Source organism: Chiloscyllium plagiosum, unplaced genomic scaffold, assembly GCF_037043375.1.
Source record: "Chiloscyllium plagiosum isolate Xiang-an unplaced genomic scaffold, Cpla_swu_hap1 HiC_scaffold_2, whole genome shotgun sequence".
In the NCBI taxonomy this organism is placed as follows: Eukaryota; Metazoa; Chordata; class Chondrichthyes; order Orectolobiformes; family Hemiscylliidae; genus Chiloscyllium; species Chiloscyllium plagiosum.
In genome coordinates, this window is record NW_028270140.1 from 127,134,568 (window position 1) to 127,153,680 (window position 19,113).

Here is a 19,113-nt window from a genome sequence, read left to right on the forward strand (position 1 = left end):
GAGCGAGAGAGGTGGCGAGGAGAGCGAGCGAGAGAGGTGGCGAGAGAGCGAGCGAGAGAGGTGGCGAGAGAGCGAGCGAGAGAGGTGGCGAGAGAGCGAGCGAGGTGGCGAGAGAGCGAGCGAGGTGGCGAGAGAGCGAGAGAGGTGGCGAGAGAGCGAGAGAGGTGGCGAGAGAGCGAGAGAGGTGGCGAGAGAGCGAGAGAGGTGGCGAGAGAGCGAGAGAGGTGGCGAGAGAGCGAGAGAGGTGGCGAGAGAGCGAGAGAGGTGGCGAGAGAGCGAGAGAGGTGGCGAGAGAGCGAGAGAGGTGGCGAGAGAGCGAGAGAGGTGGCGAGAGAGCGAGAGAGGTGGCGAGAGAGCGAGAGAGGTGGCGAGAGTGCGAGAGATGGCGAGAGTGCGAGAGATGGCGAGAGTGCGAGAGATGGCGAGAGTGCGAGAGATGGCGAGAGTGAGAGAGATGGCGAGAGTGAGAGAGATGGCGAGAGTGAGAGAGATGGCGAGAGTGAGAGAGATGGCGAGAGTGAGAGAGATGGCGAGAGTGAGTGTGGTGGGGGAGGGGGGTGAGAGAGAGAGAGAGTGTGCAAACAGTTGAGCAAAGGAATGGATGATAGTATGATAGGGAGAAAGAAAAGCTGATATCGAGGATCTATTTTTGCTGTAACATCATTATAAACAACAGTCCACCTTGAATAAAGCATGGAGTAAACTGATATAATAATAAAAACCTAAATAGTGAAATGATTGAAGTTGTGCTGCTTTAATTTTTATTTTGCAGATCAAATCTACAAAATCCAACCATATCCCTGTCATAAAGAACAATTTACAAAACTCTTACTAATTTTCCATCACCCATATTAGATTAGATTACCAAGTTTAGATTAGATTAGATTAGATTACATTACAGTGTGGAAACAGGCCCTTCGGCCCAACAAGTCCACACCGACCCGCCGAAGCGAAACCCACCCATACCCCTACATTTACCCCTTACCTAACACTACGGGCAATTTAGCATGGCCAATTCACCTGACCCTGCACATCTTTTGGACTGTGGGAGGAAACCGGAGCACCCGGAGGAAACCCACGCAGACACGGGGAGAACGTGCAAACTCCACACAGTCAATCGCCTGAGGCGGGAATTGAACCCGGGTCTCAGGCGCTGTGAGGCAGCAGTGCTAACCACTGTGCCACCGTGCCGCTCTGATGCTGGAGCTCTTGTTGCAACGCAGCATCTCTTATGGAACATAATTTTTATGGAATTTCACTTATTACTGTGGGACTTTGGGATTTTCGTCCCTTTCAAAAATGAAAACCATTAGTTGAGCAGTCCAGGTATCAGAGGAAGGTATGAAAAGGCTCTCCGCAAAATGGATTTGTAACCCCATATTATGTTTTAGTGTGGGTTAACAGATAATATTTAAACCCTGGCGGCCAAACAATTTTGTGACTATAAGATTCATAAAATTCATCCGTGCTGTCTTAATAGGTGTAATAAACAAAACAACATTTTATTATCTACAGTTTTCCTTTTGCTCAGAGGTGAGGGATGTTACTGGGGATAAATGAAATCTTGCCACTCCATTCACTTCATTTGTTAAACATCATGCCAGATCCTTTTTCTCCTTCCCTGCCGAAACCACTGCACAAGGTTTTTGAACCACAGCAGTTTTCGTATATTTTTGGTATGGGGTCGGCTGTTTTAGAGGAAGCTATGTAGTGGTTCCACAGCCCCTAAAACCTTGATCAAAATCGACTAAAATTACTTCAAGCAGTTGTTTTCAACTCAAGCTTTTCATCTCATTATTCTGAAGTGCATTCAAAACCAAGTTAAAGAAAATAAGCTCACTGTGCATGCCAATGTAGCAACTCAATTCAAATTGTGTCTTAAGTCAAGGCCACAAAGATGCCTGGTTTGGGCAATAGCAGACACATGCAGCTCTCTTTCAAAGAACTAAATTGGAACAGAAAAAAGGATGCTTTCTTCTCTACGAAAGTTAGAATTTTAGTCAGGAACAATAATGAAGCATCATAAAGCACTCTCTGACTTGTAAATTATAGGGTCATTGAATTGTTTACACCACATGGAGACCTCCCTCAGAGTGTCAGTCAGTCCCAGTAGCTTGGCAAATCTATTTCCTTTAACTGGCCATCCAATCTTTTTTATTACAACTGTCAAATGTTTTCCTTTCGACCACCATTGTAGACAGAGTCCAAGGCCACGACCACACACTGCCAAGAACATTCCTCCTCACATTCCCCTGTCTCTCTTGTCCAGAATCTTACATCTGCATCCCGTTGTCCTCATGCCATCCATTTCCTTGTTTACCTTGTCTAAGCCTGTCCTACGTATGCCTACCTCTATCAACTCTCACCACAACTGACTTTGCTCCAAGAGCAACCTCAACCACCGAATCTTGTAGTTAAAACCACTGATCCTGGGGGGGTGGGTGGGTCTGTATTCTATGCACTACTTATTATCTGATGGGATTGTCTTGTATGTACTTTTTTCTTTTGTGATGATTGAAAGTGGGATTTGAGGTTTGTCCTCATTTCCCTGAAAAAAATTGAAGAACGGTAGGGCTTGGGGCCTGGCTTTGCTGCTTGTAAAATTGCTGTTTCTCTGTATACAGCTATTAATGTTAACAAAATTATAACCAGGAAAAAAATATATAATTGGGGATTTAGAATCTCCTCAGTCCAGGGGACTGACTCAGAGCTGGCTGGTCATAGCCAGTGTACTGTGCTATGTAAATAAAGAGTGACTTAATGATCAAGTTAACTGGAAATCAATCAAATCAGTCACAGAAAATCGCTGCAGGAGTTCATTAGGATAGTGTATGAGGACCAATCAACTTGAGTTGAGTTGTTTTGCCAATGAGCTTCTTTCTGTCCTAAGGTCAAAACTGAACAAGTTCACTGACTGCTCAATGTTCAGCACCATTTGCAAATCCTCAGGTACCAAGGCCACCTGTACGCTTAAGGCTCCAAACCTGGCCAACACATAGGTGATAGTTGTGACACACAAGTGCAAGGCCATGAAGATCTCCAAGAGTGAATCTAAACATTTTCTCAAGGCAGGCAATGGCATTTCTATTGCTGAATATCCTAGAGCCTACCATTGACCAGAAACTGACCTGGATCAAACACATTCTGGCCATAACAGCAGGTTATACTAGGAATATCGCGGTGACTAATTTCATCTCAGTCTCCCAATATTTATCCTCCCTGTAAAAGGCAGAGGTCAGGAGTGTTTTGGTACATAGACTTGGCTGGATGCAAATGATACCAACATTTTAGCAGCTTTGGCATCACTGTAGCCAGATTAACATCCAAACACCACCAAAACATTTACCTTTTTACCAACACACATCAGTAAGTAAAGGACACAGAGTTAAGGTGATTGGCAAAAGAGTGGCATCATGCTGAGACTTACCTCGTTAAATGCAGAAGGTTATGATAATCCCTAAAGATGCGGTGAAAGCACTTTCAATATTAACCTTCTAAAGGAAATTAAATAAAATACTGAGTGATTTATTTTAAGATGGAGAAAGGGATTAATTCGATAAGGGGCCAGCATAGACATGACAGATTGAATTAGCTTCTTTCTGCACTCTGTCATACAATTATGGGGATAGACAATGAAAAACCCCTGCCAAGACACACTCAGGGTTCATACATATATGTCCACCCAGGCAATTTACTTACTGATGCATGATATCTAAATGTGAAGAACAGTTTTAACATTTGTTTCTCATGCAAGTCTTTCTGAGAGAAGTTGAAACTTTTTCAGACATCAACTGGGATGCCCAAAAGTTTAGCAAAACGTACCATCTTCCGTCCTAGGTTGCTGAGGGAACATGTAATTGGTGAGGACTTGCTTCTGTGTGTCAGGATCCACCTCTTTCTGAAGAGGAATAAGTGGTTTGGACTGCAAAAGAAAGCAATAAGTTGATTTTTTTCCCACAATTTCCTCCCTTGCCTGAAGGCCAAAACCGAACGAGATTCTGCAGGTAATGGTCCTGGAGAACTTCACTCAGCTTGCCATTGCAAATGGACAGTGCGAGCCATTTGGCCTCAGAGTTAGTGTGGCTAAGTGTTCACTTCCAGAAGAGCTTACTGGATAATAATCAAAAATACGAACCCTGGCCAATTTGTCCTTGTTCACAAACCCCTGAGCAAATACATGATTAAAAGCATATTTCAGTTCACAGACAGTGGTATAATTACTCCAGGTGAAGAGGATACTCAAGCTGTCACAGCAAGAGTGATCAACAAGAAATATGTAGGATGAAAGATTGCAAGAAAGACATCATCAGGACAGCTTAAACGTGTATACCCAACAGCCCTCAAGGTAGCAGGGCAAGTAGTTAAGTAGGCATATGCGACAATTGTCTCTATTAATTGAGGCATGGAATTCAACAGCAAAGTGGTTATAGTGAAACTGTAGAAACTTTGAGCAGCACAGAAAGGTGGGCTGGTGGGGGGTTGGAAGAGAGGATGACAGAGTAAAGAATACCCAGTGGGTGGGTGTTCATGTGGAGCTGATGACAGTCAGGAGCTGATTTATATATTATAAAAGTACTAGGTTTGGAAAGCAAGACAGCTATTAAGAATATAAAAGCTAGCTGTAAAATAATGAAAACAAAATCTATTTTGGAGACTACCCTAGAATATCCATATCAAATCATTATTATGAAAAGTATTATCCAATAACATGTAGACCTAAAATATAATGAGGACTTTCAGCAGAATACAGAAAACTGCTAGAATGAAGACAGATTTATGGAGAGGCAGGTCACATCTATTTTTAACATGTAAATCTCACTGACCTTTCTTGGAAAACTTACCGAAAATAATTTTCTAGTCTTGTCCTAATTTTCCAGGGGTGCATTTTAAAATTTGGGTTCTGTGACTCACCTGGTTTTCAGACAGCCACATCGCTGTTAGCTCTTGCAGTTTTGTGAAACTAAATGGCAGATTCTTTAATCTACAAAAATATAATTAAGGTAAGTCAGTTAACAGGAAAACTGTAATTTACTTCACAACGTAAATTACAGGCTAAATCAAATGTTGTGATAATAGTATCCTGAAACTTGCATGTGGGTGGATATTTAATTACTTCAGAGACACAGTTCTGTCAAGCAACAAAACAATCGAACAGAAAACACACAGAAGTGACAGACTATCCAAAGATTACAAGGCACTCCAAGTTGTGAAACTTAACAACATGATGGATCTTCAAGGAAGTGTTTCTAAAAATTGCAGGATGGCTTAGCATTGATTGAATAGGTAATGCACCATTGAATCAGATCTACAGCACAGAAACATAGCCTTCAGTCCAACATGTCCATGATATCCTAAATAAACATAGTCCCATTTAACCCACAGCTCTCTAAACCCTTCCTACTCAGGTACCCATCCAGATCCCTTTGAAATGTTGTAATTGTATCAGCCTCCAGCACTTCCTCTGGTAGCTCATTCCATACACAGATTTCATTACATATACAGAGGAATCTTGGTTATTCAAAGGACACGGGGAGTATTTTGTTTGGTTAATAGAATTCCAGATTAATAGAATGCTGGATAACAGTTTAGCCGAGCATTGGGATCTTGCCAGACAATCTGATACTCAGATAATTGAATACCGGATAATCTAGGTTCCTCTGTACGCACCAACCTCTGAAAAAGTTGCCCCATATGTCCCTTTTAAACTTTTCCCTCCCATCCAAATCTATGCTTTCTAGTTCTGGACTCCCCCACCCCAAGAAAAAGATCTTCTCTATTTACCCTATCTATGCCCCTCATGATTTTCCGAACCTCTATAAGGCCACCCCTTGGCCCTTTATGCCCCAGGGAAAACAGCCTTAATCTATTCAGCCTCTCAAGTTTCACATTTCCATGCTGTCGAGTATCTAATCTAATCTAAACATCTTTCCTGTAATAGGGAGACCAGAATTGCACAGTATTCCAACAGTGGCCCAACCAATGTCCCGTACAGCCACAACATGACTTCTTAACTTCTATACTCAATACACTGACTAATAAGGCAAGCATACAAAACACCACCTTCACTATCCTATCTACCTGTGAGTCTACTTTCAAGGAACTATGAACCTGCACTCCAAGGTCTCTTTGTTCAGCAATTCTCCCCCCCCAGGTCCCATGCTCTTCAGGACCTTCCCATTAAGTGTATAAGCCCTGTCCTGATTTGCCTTTTCAAAATGCAGCACCTCATATTTATCTAAATTAAACTTCACCTGTCACTCCTTAGTCCATTAACCTATCTGATCAAAAGCCCATGGCACCGAGATAACCTTCTTGGCTGTCCACTACATCTCCAATTTTGGTATCTTCTGCAAATTTACTAACCATATCTTCTACGTTTGCATCCAGATCATTTCTATAAATGATGAAAAATAGTGGACCCAGAACCGATCCTTGTGGCACTCCACCAGTCACAGGCCTCCAGTCTGAAAAGCAACCTTCCACCACCACTACCCTCTGCCTTCTACCTTCGAGCCAGTTCTGTATCCAAATGGCTAGTTCGCCCTGTATTCAATGCGATCTAACCTTACTAACCAGTCTACTGTGAGGAACCTTGTTGAACGCCTTACTGAAGTCCATATAGATCACGTCTACTGCTCTGCCCTCATGAATCCTCTTCAAAAATCTCAATCAAGTTAGTGATACATGATTTCCAAAAGAATGAACTACATTTTTTCATAATCTTCCAAACTCAAAGCCTCTCCTCAGAATTTTATCCTTTTCTCTTCCTGTGTGGTTAGTTACAATGTGTACAACAACTTCCTGTTGGTCCCTCTCTCCTTTCAGAATATTCTGCACTCTCTCTCACATATCCTTGATCCTTGCTCCAGGGAGACAACACACCATTCTGATGTCTCGCCGTTGGCCGCAGAAATGTCTGTCTGTGCCTCTAACTAGGGAGTCCCCTATCACAATCTCTCTCTTGGAACCTGACATCCCCTCATTACATTATAGCCAGTCATGGTACCAGAAACTTGGCTGTAGTGCTACATCCCTGGAAAATCCATCACCCCCAACATTTTCCAAAACATCATACTTGGTTGAGATGGGGATAGCCACAGGAGACTCCTGCACTACCTTCATCTCCTATCCTACCTTTCCTGGAGGTCATCCATCTGCCTGACTGCATCTTTGGTTTATCTCCCTCCCTGCAACTGCCATCTATCACACCCCCAACTCCTATAAATTCTTCATTGCCTCTAACTGCTGCTCCAATCAATCCATGCAATCCAACAGGATTCGTAACCAAACATACTTACTGTAGACATAATCATCAGTAACATGGAAACTCTCCCTAATCTCCCAGATCTGACAGGAAGAGCATATCACTCTACTAACTCATCTTTGCACCTTAATCTACTGACCCAGAAAATAGCAGTCTTAAATTGAGACAGATAATAAAAACATAATCAAAAAATAAACCACTCTACTCATTATTGTAGATTTACAAAAAGCAACTAAAACTTGTTTCATATTTAGAATAGCAAGTACATTTGTCACTATCCAAATTACAGCTATTATCTGAGAACGGTACAGCCGGTTGAAACTTGAACAGCTGAACACATTCCATCAAACCATCGGATGCTGTTTGCATTATTCAATTTCTTTAACTTGCAGTTTTTGCAATTTATTCTGTAATAATATACAGGTCATTCTGCTATAATGTGCATTTTGTTAATGCAAATTCACTATAACGTGATTGGCAAATTGATTATAATGCAATTCCAGCCCCATAAGTTTAAATGGTGCTGCTATTATGCGATTCTCTTATAACACGGGGTTGCACAAGAACAGAATTACTGCTTTATAGCACAACAGACTGTAATTAGTAAATGCATTCAGTCATGGCATTTGCGCCTCATAAGTCCTGGGCCTCTCCCACCAATCAAATGATATAAGTGTGGCCATCATCTTGGAAATCAGAAATTTTTGCTGCCTTTTGTACAAATCATCAGTTATCTCGAATATATGCTGTTCTTTGCTCGACCATCATTACTGAATACCAATGAAATACAGTAGCGCCTCGACATACGAACGACCCCGTTCACGAACAAATCAGTTTACAAACAGGATTGTACGTAAAATCTTTCTTCAACGTATGTATGAAATTCAAGGTACAAACGAAGGGACGAATGCAAAAAGCCCGTGTGTGACCACATGGTTTCATTGTTCTGCTTTGCTACACGCTTGCTGAATGCAAAAGCTCTCGGGCCCCGCGTGATCTCAATCAGTTCGTCTTTGACGCGTGCGCGGTGAACAGCGTGCGTTGCTACGTCCAAGCATTCTTATGCTATCCGAACAATGGGAAAAATTGATTCAGTTCGCGAACCGGGATCCGGAACGGATTAAGTTCGTAAGTCGAGGCGCTACCGTACCAGTTTTTTTTCCCCTAAAGGTAGTGGAATAGTCACTTTCCTACAAACAGTTACAAGTCCCCAGAATAACTATTGCAGCACCAGTAAGAATGGTGTACAATAAAGTGAGGGATTAACTTTATTCATCTATGATAATGAATATTTACTTAGAAATACATTAAAATAACTAAAAGTGGTACAGGGGAACAAAAGTATGCAGTTCGTTTTTGTGAGACACATTAATCTGACTGCAATGATTGCTGAAGCTTGCCTTCCGCCAGCCATTGCTTAAATAATCTGGGCAAATCCAAAAACAGAAACTGCTGGAAAAACTCAGTTGGTCTGGCGGCATCTGTGCAGAGAAAGTGCAATTAACATTTTGGGTCGAGTGATCCTTCTTCAGAATTGGACCCAACACACTAAATCTGCTTTCTGTCTATAGATGCTGCCAGGCCTGAGTTTTCCAAGCAATTTCGGTTTTTGTTTCTGATTTCCAGTGTACAGGGTTCTTGGAGGTTTTCTTTTGCTGGGCAGATAGAGAGTTTAAAATAATGCCTGAGCTATCACTTGATGGTTTCCACGTGTGGGAATTTCAGAAGAAAGGTCACTGTACCTGAAATGCTAACTCTATTTCCTCTGCACAGATACTGCACTGAAATTTTCTTGCAATTTCTGTTTATTTTACCAACACAGATGTGCACCTGACTAACTCTGTAAAGTGACAGAATAAGGTCCACTTGTTTCTATAATTATGTGTCAACTCAGGTTAAATTGTAAAATTAATTCTACTGGTAATTTGTTCCACACAAGGCCCTAAAGAATGGGCTTGAGGGTCAGAGTCTCTTTACATCACATGCTTTGTGATCCTACCTTTTGGTACTCCATATAAAAATTCACAAAGTTCAATTTATTACACACTTCGAAGCATCATATTTTCAAAGACAAAAAAAGCATTTTTCCCTATCAACAATCAGAGATATTTAAGTGACAAGTACATAATTAATTTCCATGAGAATCTCAGGACATCAAAATCCTCCAAGCTTGCATAACAGAATTTCACTTGTGTTATGGATGGATATATCCAAATACAACCGGTTTCAAAAAATGCTGCAACATTTCACTACTCTACAAATTGTGGCACAGTTGAGCCAACATCCCATTTAAGCTGGAAATGTGTTGCTGGAAAAGCGCAGCAGGTCAGGCAGCATCCAGGGAACAGGAGAATCGACGTTTCGGGCATAAGCCCTGCCCGAAACGTCGATTCTCCTGTTCCCTGGATGCTGCCTGACCTGCTGCGCTTTTCCAGCAACACATTTCCAGCTCTGATCTCCAGCATCTGCAGACCTCACTTTCTCCCCAACATCCCATTTAAACTCATTTAAAAAAAAAGTCAAAGGAAGCTTAATTGGAACATACATAGACAAATGTAAATTATACTTAGAAATATTAAAATCACAAAATAATGAATCATTTAATCTGGCCTTAAATTCTCTTGAACTATAGGCAAAGGTATTTTGAAAAACAGCAGCATTTCTGCCAAGTGCCACTTAATTCTGGATTACCAACCGGTTGTCACTGAGATTAATGACTTTCAGTTTCTGCATCTCTCCCATTTCTTCAGGCAAGTACTCCAATTTGTTGGAATGAAGGAACAGCACAGTCACATTCTTCCAGTTACCAATCTGAGGTAAATCAAATTGTCACAATTTCAAACATGTACAATAGAAAAGTGTAAATTATAGCACCTAACCTTTAACCAACACAAAGACATCAAGTAGAACTAATTTCCTAATCAGGTGCTTTCGATGAAATTTTTAATAATATTTAAAAACACATGATTACATAGCAGAATATTAGAGACAGCATGAAGGTCAAATGATAATAAGGTCACCAACTTTGCAGAAACTGCAGCCATACAGCAAACACATTGCTGGTTCTTCAATGGAAACAGAGCTACCACTTCGGATCGAGTGACCCTTCCTCAGAAGTGCTGAGTTGTAAGGAAGAGTCACTTGATTCGAAATGTTGACTCTGCTTTCTCTCCACAGATGCTGCCAGACCTGCTGAGCTTTTGAGTCTGATTTAGTTATTTCAGCTTTTACTAGTTCTTTAATGTTGCAGCTCATTTCAGCAGAACATTAACAGCTCAGGTGAGGTACACCACTGATATGGTAGCATTAATTCTGCATCACTAGATGAATTCCTGTAAGTCACAGTTTTGTCTTTATTTGATGACTATGTAGTTAAAACTTGACGAACTCAAAGAAATTTATCATGTCATGTTATCCTAAACTAATCTGCTTTGGATGGGATTTCCATTCAGGCAAGAGAAGACAGGAAGCTCAAATTACAAAACATGAACATCCCCTTTATCATGGCAGCCCTCTCTAAAGTCAGAACAAAGTTAAATTTCAATATTTCTACATTTCCAGTGTGTGATATCAGCAGACAACACAATGAAAATGGTCTAATTAATGTTGACCTTAATAACATACTGCTAGGAGATAACTGTCATCTGTCAATTTCTGTATTACTTAATTTTCCTTAATGAAGAGCATCCAAAGAGGTTTTACAATTCCTGTATGGAAATGTTGCCACCGGTTGTAACGACTGATGTCATTTTTTTTTCCACGTAAGGGATAGGGAATATGAAATGTACTTCCTAAGGGGGAAGTGAAGCACAGGTCATTACAAGTTCTATACAGTACCAGGGTAAATCTTTGATATGAAGGCACATAGAGGACAAAACATATATAATGGAGTATGAAGCCTGATTGTAGGGTTACCATGACCAATAAAAAATGGCTGACTCTTTTGTAAAAAGTTAGAAACAAAGTTCCCCAGTAAAAGTTCTATTTTACTCAGTAATGTGCTGAAAAACATAAGTCTACAGATGCCATTTGTTTGATTTCATTGTAAAATGGATAGTGTTTAAGTTTTATTATTATTAAATTCTTAATTTTAGCACAAACATTAGCAAGAGATTAATGGACGTTGGTGTTTGTGCACAAACTTCAAAAATAACCTTGAAACTTAGAAAAATAATATGATTTTACATTAAAGATGCTATGTAAAACATAAAAGATTTTGACAGGATGACAAAATGGCAATCCAACCCTATAGCAAAATTAGGATTGACTATTCCAAAAAGGAACTCAAGTTAAGGCACAAGCTCAGACAAAGCAGATCAGTATTAGTGTGCTGGAAAAGTGCATAAGATGAACAACAGTTTTATTAAATGTGTAACAGTTCACAATTGTACACTGATCAAAGATACAAAAAGTGCAAAAACAAATGGCAAAGACAAACAGTGCATGATATCTCCTCATTTGAATGTTTTGCAGTTGTAAAATATGTTACTCGTAGAAATTCCACAGAAAACATTACAGTACAGACAATGGATGGCAAAGACAATTGGCATGTTAACTCAATAAGTATGATGTTTATCCATTTTGGTCAGATGAATTGAAAGGCAACTTATTTTCTGAATAAAGAGAAACTTCAGAGTGCTTCCAGGTCAAGGGATCTGGATGTCCTCATGTATGAATCACAGAAAACTAGCACACTGTTACAGCTGATAATAAGGAAGACAAATGGAATTTAGACACTTATTGCTAAAGCAATAGAGTACAAATGTAGGCAAGTGTTGTTGCGACAATGCATTAGTTAGGCAGCACGTACAGAAATCGTAAAGCTTTGGTCCCCTTAATTGAGGAGGGATGAGTTGCATTGGAGGCAATTTAGAGGAGAATCATTAGATGGATTCCAGAAATGAAGGATCTGTCTTATACAGAGGGGGGAGGAGAGGAGAGGAGAGGAGAGGAGAGGAGAGGAGAGGAGAGGAGAGGAGAGGAGAGGAGAGGAGAGGAGAGGAGAGGAGAGGAGAGGAGAGGAGAGGAGAGGAGAGGAGAGGAGAGGAGAGGAGAGGAGAGGAGAGGAGAGGAGAGGAGAGGAGGAGAGGGGAGAGAGGAGAGAGGAGAGGAGGCCTAGAGTTAGAGCAAATGAAAGAAATCCAACTGAGGTACGTAAAAGTGCTAAAGTGAATTGATAATGTAAATGCAGAAAGAATGTTTCCTTTGTAGGGCAATCTAGAATAAGAGATCATAGTTTTAGGATAAGGGGGAGAAAAATTAAAACAGATGAGAAGAAATGACTTCACTCAAAGGGTAATGAATTTGTGGAATTCACTACCCCAGAGTGCGGTGGATGGTGCAACATGGAGATAGATTTTTAATTAGCAATGGGTTATAGTGGTATGGAGTACGTACAGGAAAGTAGACTTGAGGGTGAGATGAGATCAGCCGTGTTTGTATCAAATGGCTGAGCAGCCTGGTCCTAGCTCTTATTTTCCTCTATTGTGTGAAATCTTCTTCAATTAGTTCTTCCAGTATAGTGTATTGCAAGGTAAGAGTAGGTCACTTGATGATACTAGTTTGCACATTTTTGGAACATATTGCAGTTAGGAATATGGAGAAGCCAATGTGCCCTTATGCCTGATCCACTTAATTAGATCCTAGTTGATCTCTACTTTAAATTACATTATCCAGTCAAAAATTACTCCACTTCACTAACACAGGTTCAGAAAAGATTTACAACGATGTTGCCATGTGTAGAGGGTTTGAGCACGAGGGAAGAGTCTGAATAGGTTGGACCTATTTTCCCCTAGAGTGTTGGAAGCTGAGGGGATGACCTTCCAGAGGTTTATAAAATCATGAGGGGCATGGATGGGGGGAGTAGCCAAGGTCTTTTCCTCAGGATAGGGGAGGACAAAGGTTTAAGGTGAGAGGGCAAAGATTTAAAAGGGACTAAGAGGCAATGTTTTCACGCAGACGGTGGTGTGTGTATGGAATAAGCTGCCAGAGGAGATGGTGGAGGCTGGTACAATAACAACATTTAAAAAGGCATCTGGATGGATTATATGAATAGGAAGGGTTTAGAGCAAGTTGGGCTCAATGCTGGCAAATGGGACTAGATTTATTTAGGATATCTAGTTGGCACAGACAAGTTGGATGAAAGAATCTGTTTCCGTACCGTACATCTCTATGACTCTAATCAGGAATCCAACATTAGTTATGTGTAGGCTACTTAAACTTATAGTCAGACTGGGATCCAGCAAAAACATAAATGCAATATTTATTAGGCAAAAAAAGGCTTTAATTGTTAAGATAAATAACTTTGAAATAAAATATCCAAGCTATGAATACAGATATGAGCACTAAACAGACTTACAGAAATGTAGCATTTAATTATGCTGAGAAGTATCAAAGAATTACAATTCAAGAAGGTAAGGTGTTACCAGTGATATTACAGAAGTGCACTCTAGTCTCATTATATCACTGGTCACTGCATGAATTTAATTGTTTTACCCAGCTAATGAAATAGCCAATCATGTGCTTTCTCTGATTTAGAATCAAAATGAAAACAGCCAATCAGATTTTTTTAAAAAAAATCTAAAATTACTCAGCAGCACTGTTGCCGCATAGGGACCCAGGTCTGATTCCTGTCTTAGCTGACTGCCTGGGTGGAGTTTGCATGGGTTTCTGCTGGGTTGTCCTGTTTCTTCTCACAGTCCAAAGATGTGCAGGTTAGGTGGATTAGCCATGGTAAACGTGTGTTGTGGGTTATGGATATAAGGTATAAAGAACAAAAGAACAAAGATGGGTCTAGATGGATGCTCTTCAGAGAACTGGTGCAGACTTAATGGACTGAATGGCCTTTTTCTGCACTGTAGGGCTTCCAGGATTCTAATAATTAATGCGCGAAATTCCACGGTGAGTAACTCATCTCCTGTCTCCCCAGTGACTGTCCACCATCTACAAGGCACAAGTCAGAACTGTGGGACAATATTCCACTTGATGAGTGCAACTCTAAGATACACAAGAAGCTTCACACCATCCAGCTCAAAGCAGCCACTTAATTGACACTCCATCAATCATCATGATGATCAAGACTAGCAGATGCACGGGGACACCACAACCTACAAATTCTCCTTCAAGCCACACACCATCGGGACTTGAAATTTGATCACTGTCCATTACTGTTACTGGATCAAAATCCTGTAAACTCCCAAACAGCACAGCTGGTATTCCAACACACCAAAGACTGCAGCAGTTCAAGAAAGCAGCTCACCATTATCCTTGCCAGAGTAATGAGGGTGGATACCAAATGCTGGCTCAGTCAACAACAGTTCATCTCATGAATGATTTTGTTTTTTAAAAAAAAAATCACTTATTTAGCAAAGATGTAAGACTGAGTAACTGCTTGAAATATAAAGACATAAATATCTTTGAAATCACACACACAATAAAGGAAAATTAAATGAGAACAAAGTGCTGGAGAAACTCAACAGATCTGGTCGCATTCACCGTCAGAGTAACAGAGGAAATACTGTTTCAAGTCTGATATGACTGTGTTTCTATCTCAATGAGCCAGCAATCAAGAACTTCAGGCTTAGGTTCTTGAAACATAGGTTCAAATTCTACCTCAGGCAGATGATGAAATTTGAATTCAATGAAAAATGTGGAATTAGAAGCTGGTATGGTGGTGACAATGAAATGACTGTCAATTATTATAAAAATATATTTTCCTTGGAATTCCTTGACAAGAAAAATGTTCATGTCTGACATGACTTTTCATTGACTATTTTAAGACAAGCATAAGACCACAAGACATAGGAGTAGAAGGAAGGTCATTCGGTCCATTGAGTCCACTCTGCCATTCAATCATGGCTGATGGGCGTTTCAATTCCACTTACCCGCACTCTCTCTGTAGCCCTTAATTCCTTGTGAGATCAAGAATTTATCAATCTCTGCCTCCAGTTACCCAAAGAATCATAGAGAGACAGAGCTGTACAGTATGGAAACAGACCCTTTGGTCCAACCTTTCCATGCCAACCAGATACCCTAAATAAATCTAGTCACGTTTGGCTATATCCTTCTATTTCCTTCCTATTCATATGCCCAAACAGATGCTTTTTTTAATGTTGTAACTGTACCAGCATCTACCATTTCCTCTGGCAGTTCATTCCATACACACACACCACTGTCTGCATGAAAAGCTTCCGCTTAGGTCCCTTTTAAATTTTTCCCTCTCATCTTAAATCTATGCCCTCTAGTTTTGGACTCCCCCATTCCAGGGAAAAGACCATGTCTATTCACTCTATCCACACCTCTCATGATTTTATAAACCTCTATAAGGTCGCCCCTCAGTCTCTGATGCTCCAGGGAAAACAGCCCCAGCCTATTCAACGTCTCCCTATAGCTCAAACTCTCCAATCCTGGCAACATTCTTGTAAATCTTTCCTGAATCCTTTCAAGTTTCACAACATCCTTCTGAATAGGAAGGAGACCAGAATTGCACACAGTATTCCAAAGTGGCCTAACCAATGTCGTGTACGGCTGCAACATGACCTCCTAACTCCTATACTCAATGCATAGAACAATAAAGAGAAACATACCAAAAGCATTTTTCACTATTTTGTCTACCTGCGACTCTACTTTCAAGGAACTATGAAACTGCACTCAAGTCTGTTTGTTCACCAACACCCCTCAGGACCTTATCGTTAAGTGTATAAGTCCTGCTCTGATTGACTTTCCAAAACACAGCACCTCACATTTATCTAATTTTAACTCCTTCTGCCACTCCTCGGACCATCGGTCCATCTGATCAAGATCCCGTTGTAATTGGAGGTAACCTTCTTTGCTGTCCGCTACACCACCAATTTTGGTGTCACCTGCAAACTTACTAAACATACCTCCTATGTTCACATCCAAAATCATTTATATGAATAACGGAAAGCAGTGGACGCAACATTGATTCTTCTGGCACACTGTTGGTCACAGGCCTCCAGTCTGAAATGCAACCACCACCACGCTCTAGTTCCTACCTTCGAGCCAGCTCTATATCCAAATGGCTAGTTCTCCCTGTATTCCAAGTGATCTAACCTTGATAACCAAGTCTACCATGAGGAACCTTGCTGAACGCCTTATTGGTCCTTATAGATCATGTCCACCGCTTTGCCCTCATCATTCCTCTTCATGGAGTTTTTTGAAGTAGTAATCAAGTTAGTGAGACACAATTCCCAAAGTAATGAATGAAATACATTTTTCCACAATCTTCAAAACTCAAATCCTTGAAAACAACGATGGTTGCTTTCGTAAACATGAGGTATATGTACAAAGCAAGAGTTAAATTTTTAAAAATTACCTCTGAAGGAAGCTCTGTTATGAAGTTATGATCTGCTGCAAATGTTCTTTGATTTTGTAATTGCCCAATTGTAGGAGGCAGAGCTTCAATTTCATTAAAACTGCAATCAAATTCTTCCAAACATGAAAGCCTACAGAAATACACATACATAATTGCACATAACTAAGAATGTATTGGTTTACACACTTCTCTGTTCTCAAAACAAAATTCAGATTGGCTAAACCACATTAAAGATGCATTGCTGACAAAGGATTCCTTTGACAAGGACTCCTACAACAAACCAAGAAGCATACAAAATGATTTCTTACTGAGGCGAACATGTCATTTTACAACAATTTATTTGTATTACAGATTTTCTTTTAAAACTAATCTCAAAAACCTACCCTCCCACTGAATCTGGCAAGCTTAGCAGTTGGTTTTCATCCACTTTGAGCGCAGTTAGCTTCTTAAGAGATCCTGCAACAATTGTAAAAAATACTTTATCAAGAGGTAGACATTAGATCCCACAAGAATTTCAGCTAAAAACTATAAAATATTGCCATTTGTTTAAATTACATTGGTAAAATCCAAAAAAAGAGGAAATTATCCTGTTGAATGCATGACTCGTGACAGGATATGCAGTTTTACAGTATGCTGGTGGCTAGGTTCAAATATACAAATTAAGAGCACAAGTCGATCATTCAGTCCTTGAAATCTACTTTGCCATTCATTAAGATTATGGCTGACTTGTTCATGTTCTAAATTCCACATTCCTATCTACCCCCGTTATACTTTGATTCCCTTGCCTTACAAGAATCTGTCTACTGTACCTCTGCCTTAACATATTCAATAAACGTGCCTCCACTGCCTTATAAAGCAGAGTTCAAAGTTGCACGACATTCAAGAGAAAAGCTTCCCCTTCATCTCTGTTCTCAAAGTCAGCCCCCAATTTTACAATAGAATTCCCTTACTCTTCATAAGAGGAAGCATCCCGTTTACATCCACCTGGTCAAGACCTTTCAAACATCTGATAAGTTTCAACAAATCACTTTTCACTCTTCTGCTCTAATGAAAGCAAGCCCACAGTCTGTTCTATCTGTCCTCATATGACATTCCACTCATCCCAGGTACCAATCTAATAAACTTCTTCTGAACTGACTCCAACACAATTACATCCTTCTCGGAATAAAGAGAGACAAAAAAACTGAACACAGTATTCAAAATGCCATCTCACCAATGCCCTGTATAACATGCTTATGTTCAATTCCTCTCACAGTAAAGGACAGCATCCTACTAATGGACACCATCCTAATTACGTGCTACACCGGCGTACTTTTTTTTGTGATTCATGCACTAAAACAGCAGATCCCTATGTATCTCAGAATTCTGCAGATATTCTCCATTTCAGTAATACTCTGCTTTTCTTTCCTTCCTGCCAAGGTGAACAACTTTGTTTCCCACATGATACTCCATCTGCCAGAACTTTTCTCACCCAATTTAACGTATCAGTCGACATCTTTGTTATGCTGATTTTACAGCAGTAGTGAAATGGAACTATCCTGGCTTACCATTATTAAGAAATATATTAGACAGCAGTTTACTCATCTGCATGTACTGAATTAAATGCAGAAGTTGGGAAGTTATCAGATTTACCTTGCTTTTCTGTAGCCTACACTGCACTGATATCTCACCAACAGATTTAGCTTTAGACATTCAGAAGGATATGATATCACAGTAATTCCCAGCAAATATGCCAGAAAAAAAAGTACGGCTTGTCCATTCAGATAGGAGTTCATTTTTAATGATTATTAATGATTATTAAGGAGTCTCAAACAAACAGTTAAGCACTGGTTTCATTGTTCCAAACGTACTGTACTGTTGTAGAGAATTTCATAAAAATATTGAAAATGCAAAGACTTATCAAACTTTTCTTATTGCCTGCGAGACCAGTGTACAGGAGATAAGATTAAATCACATTAAATATTTTAACACTCACTTCTTGGTTAGACTGTGATTTTCACTAGGAATTTTTCAATCAGATGGGTTGAAGAGACATGTCATTGCTTGCCTTACTCATACATAGCTCAGATCCCCTGTAGACAGCACTGCCTTCAATAATTCTCCAATACCCATAAGTTGCCACAGAAACACTCAATAAAATTCTATGGATAGCTCAAAGCACATTGATTGTTAGCATCATTTGTTCACCACTGATATCAAAATCCAGGCCACTGTGCTTATCCAATTTTTTTTTAATATAAATCTCTTTTAGACATGTATTTACAGCTGGGTTAGAGTGAACATTGAATCGAAGGGGGAAATCAAAGGGTATGGGAGCAAAGTCAAGTCAACCATCATTTTATCAAATGGCAGTGCAGACCTGAACAGCCACACGGCCTATTCCAGTTCCCTACTTGTGCGCTGATATGTAAACTTGCCTCCACCTGCATGGCTGAAATTAAGCCACTACTCTTTTCTCATAGCCTGTTAGTCAAGCTGACTTTAAGTCTTCACTCTTACTTTTTTCTCATTTTGC

General features: G+C 40.2%; 1 protein-coding gene across 1 annotated transcript in view; it reads right to left on the bottom strand.

Moving 5' to 3' along the window:
- The window catches only part of LOC122557914 (uncharacterized), a 116,703-nt gene that overhangs the window by 13,940 nt on the left and 83,650 nt on the right, over positions 1-19,113 (bottom strand). The window contains exons 10-14 of the mRNA XM_087994025.1: positions 16,982-17,054; positions 16,599-16,728; positions 9,960-10,075; positions 4,912-4,981; positions 3,823-3,922 (exon numbers count right to left, since the gene is read on the bottom strand). Coding sequence (XP_087850151.1) covers positions 3,823-3,922; positions 4,912-4,981; positions 9,960-10,075; positions 16,599-16,728; positions 16,982-17,054 — 489 coding nt within the window. The remainder of the gene's footprint in view (positions 1-3,822; positions 3,923-4,911; positions 4,982-9,959; positions 10,076-16,598; positions 16,729-16,981; positions 17,055-19,113) is intronic.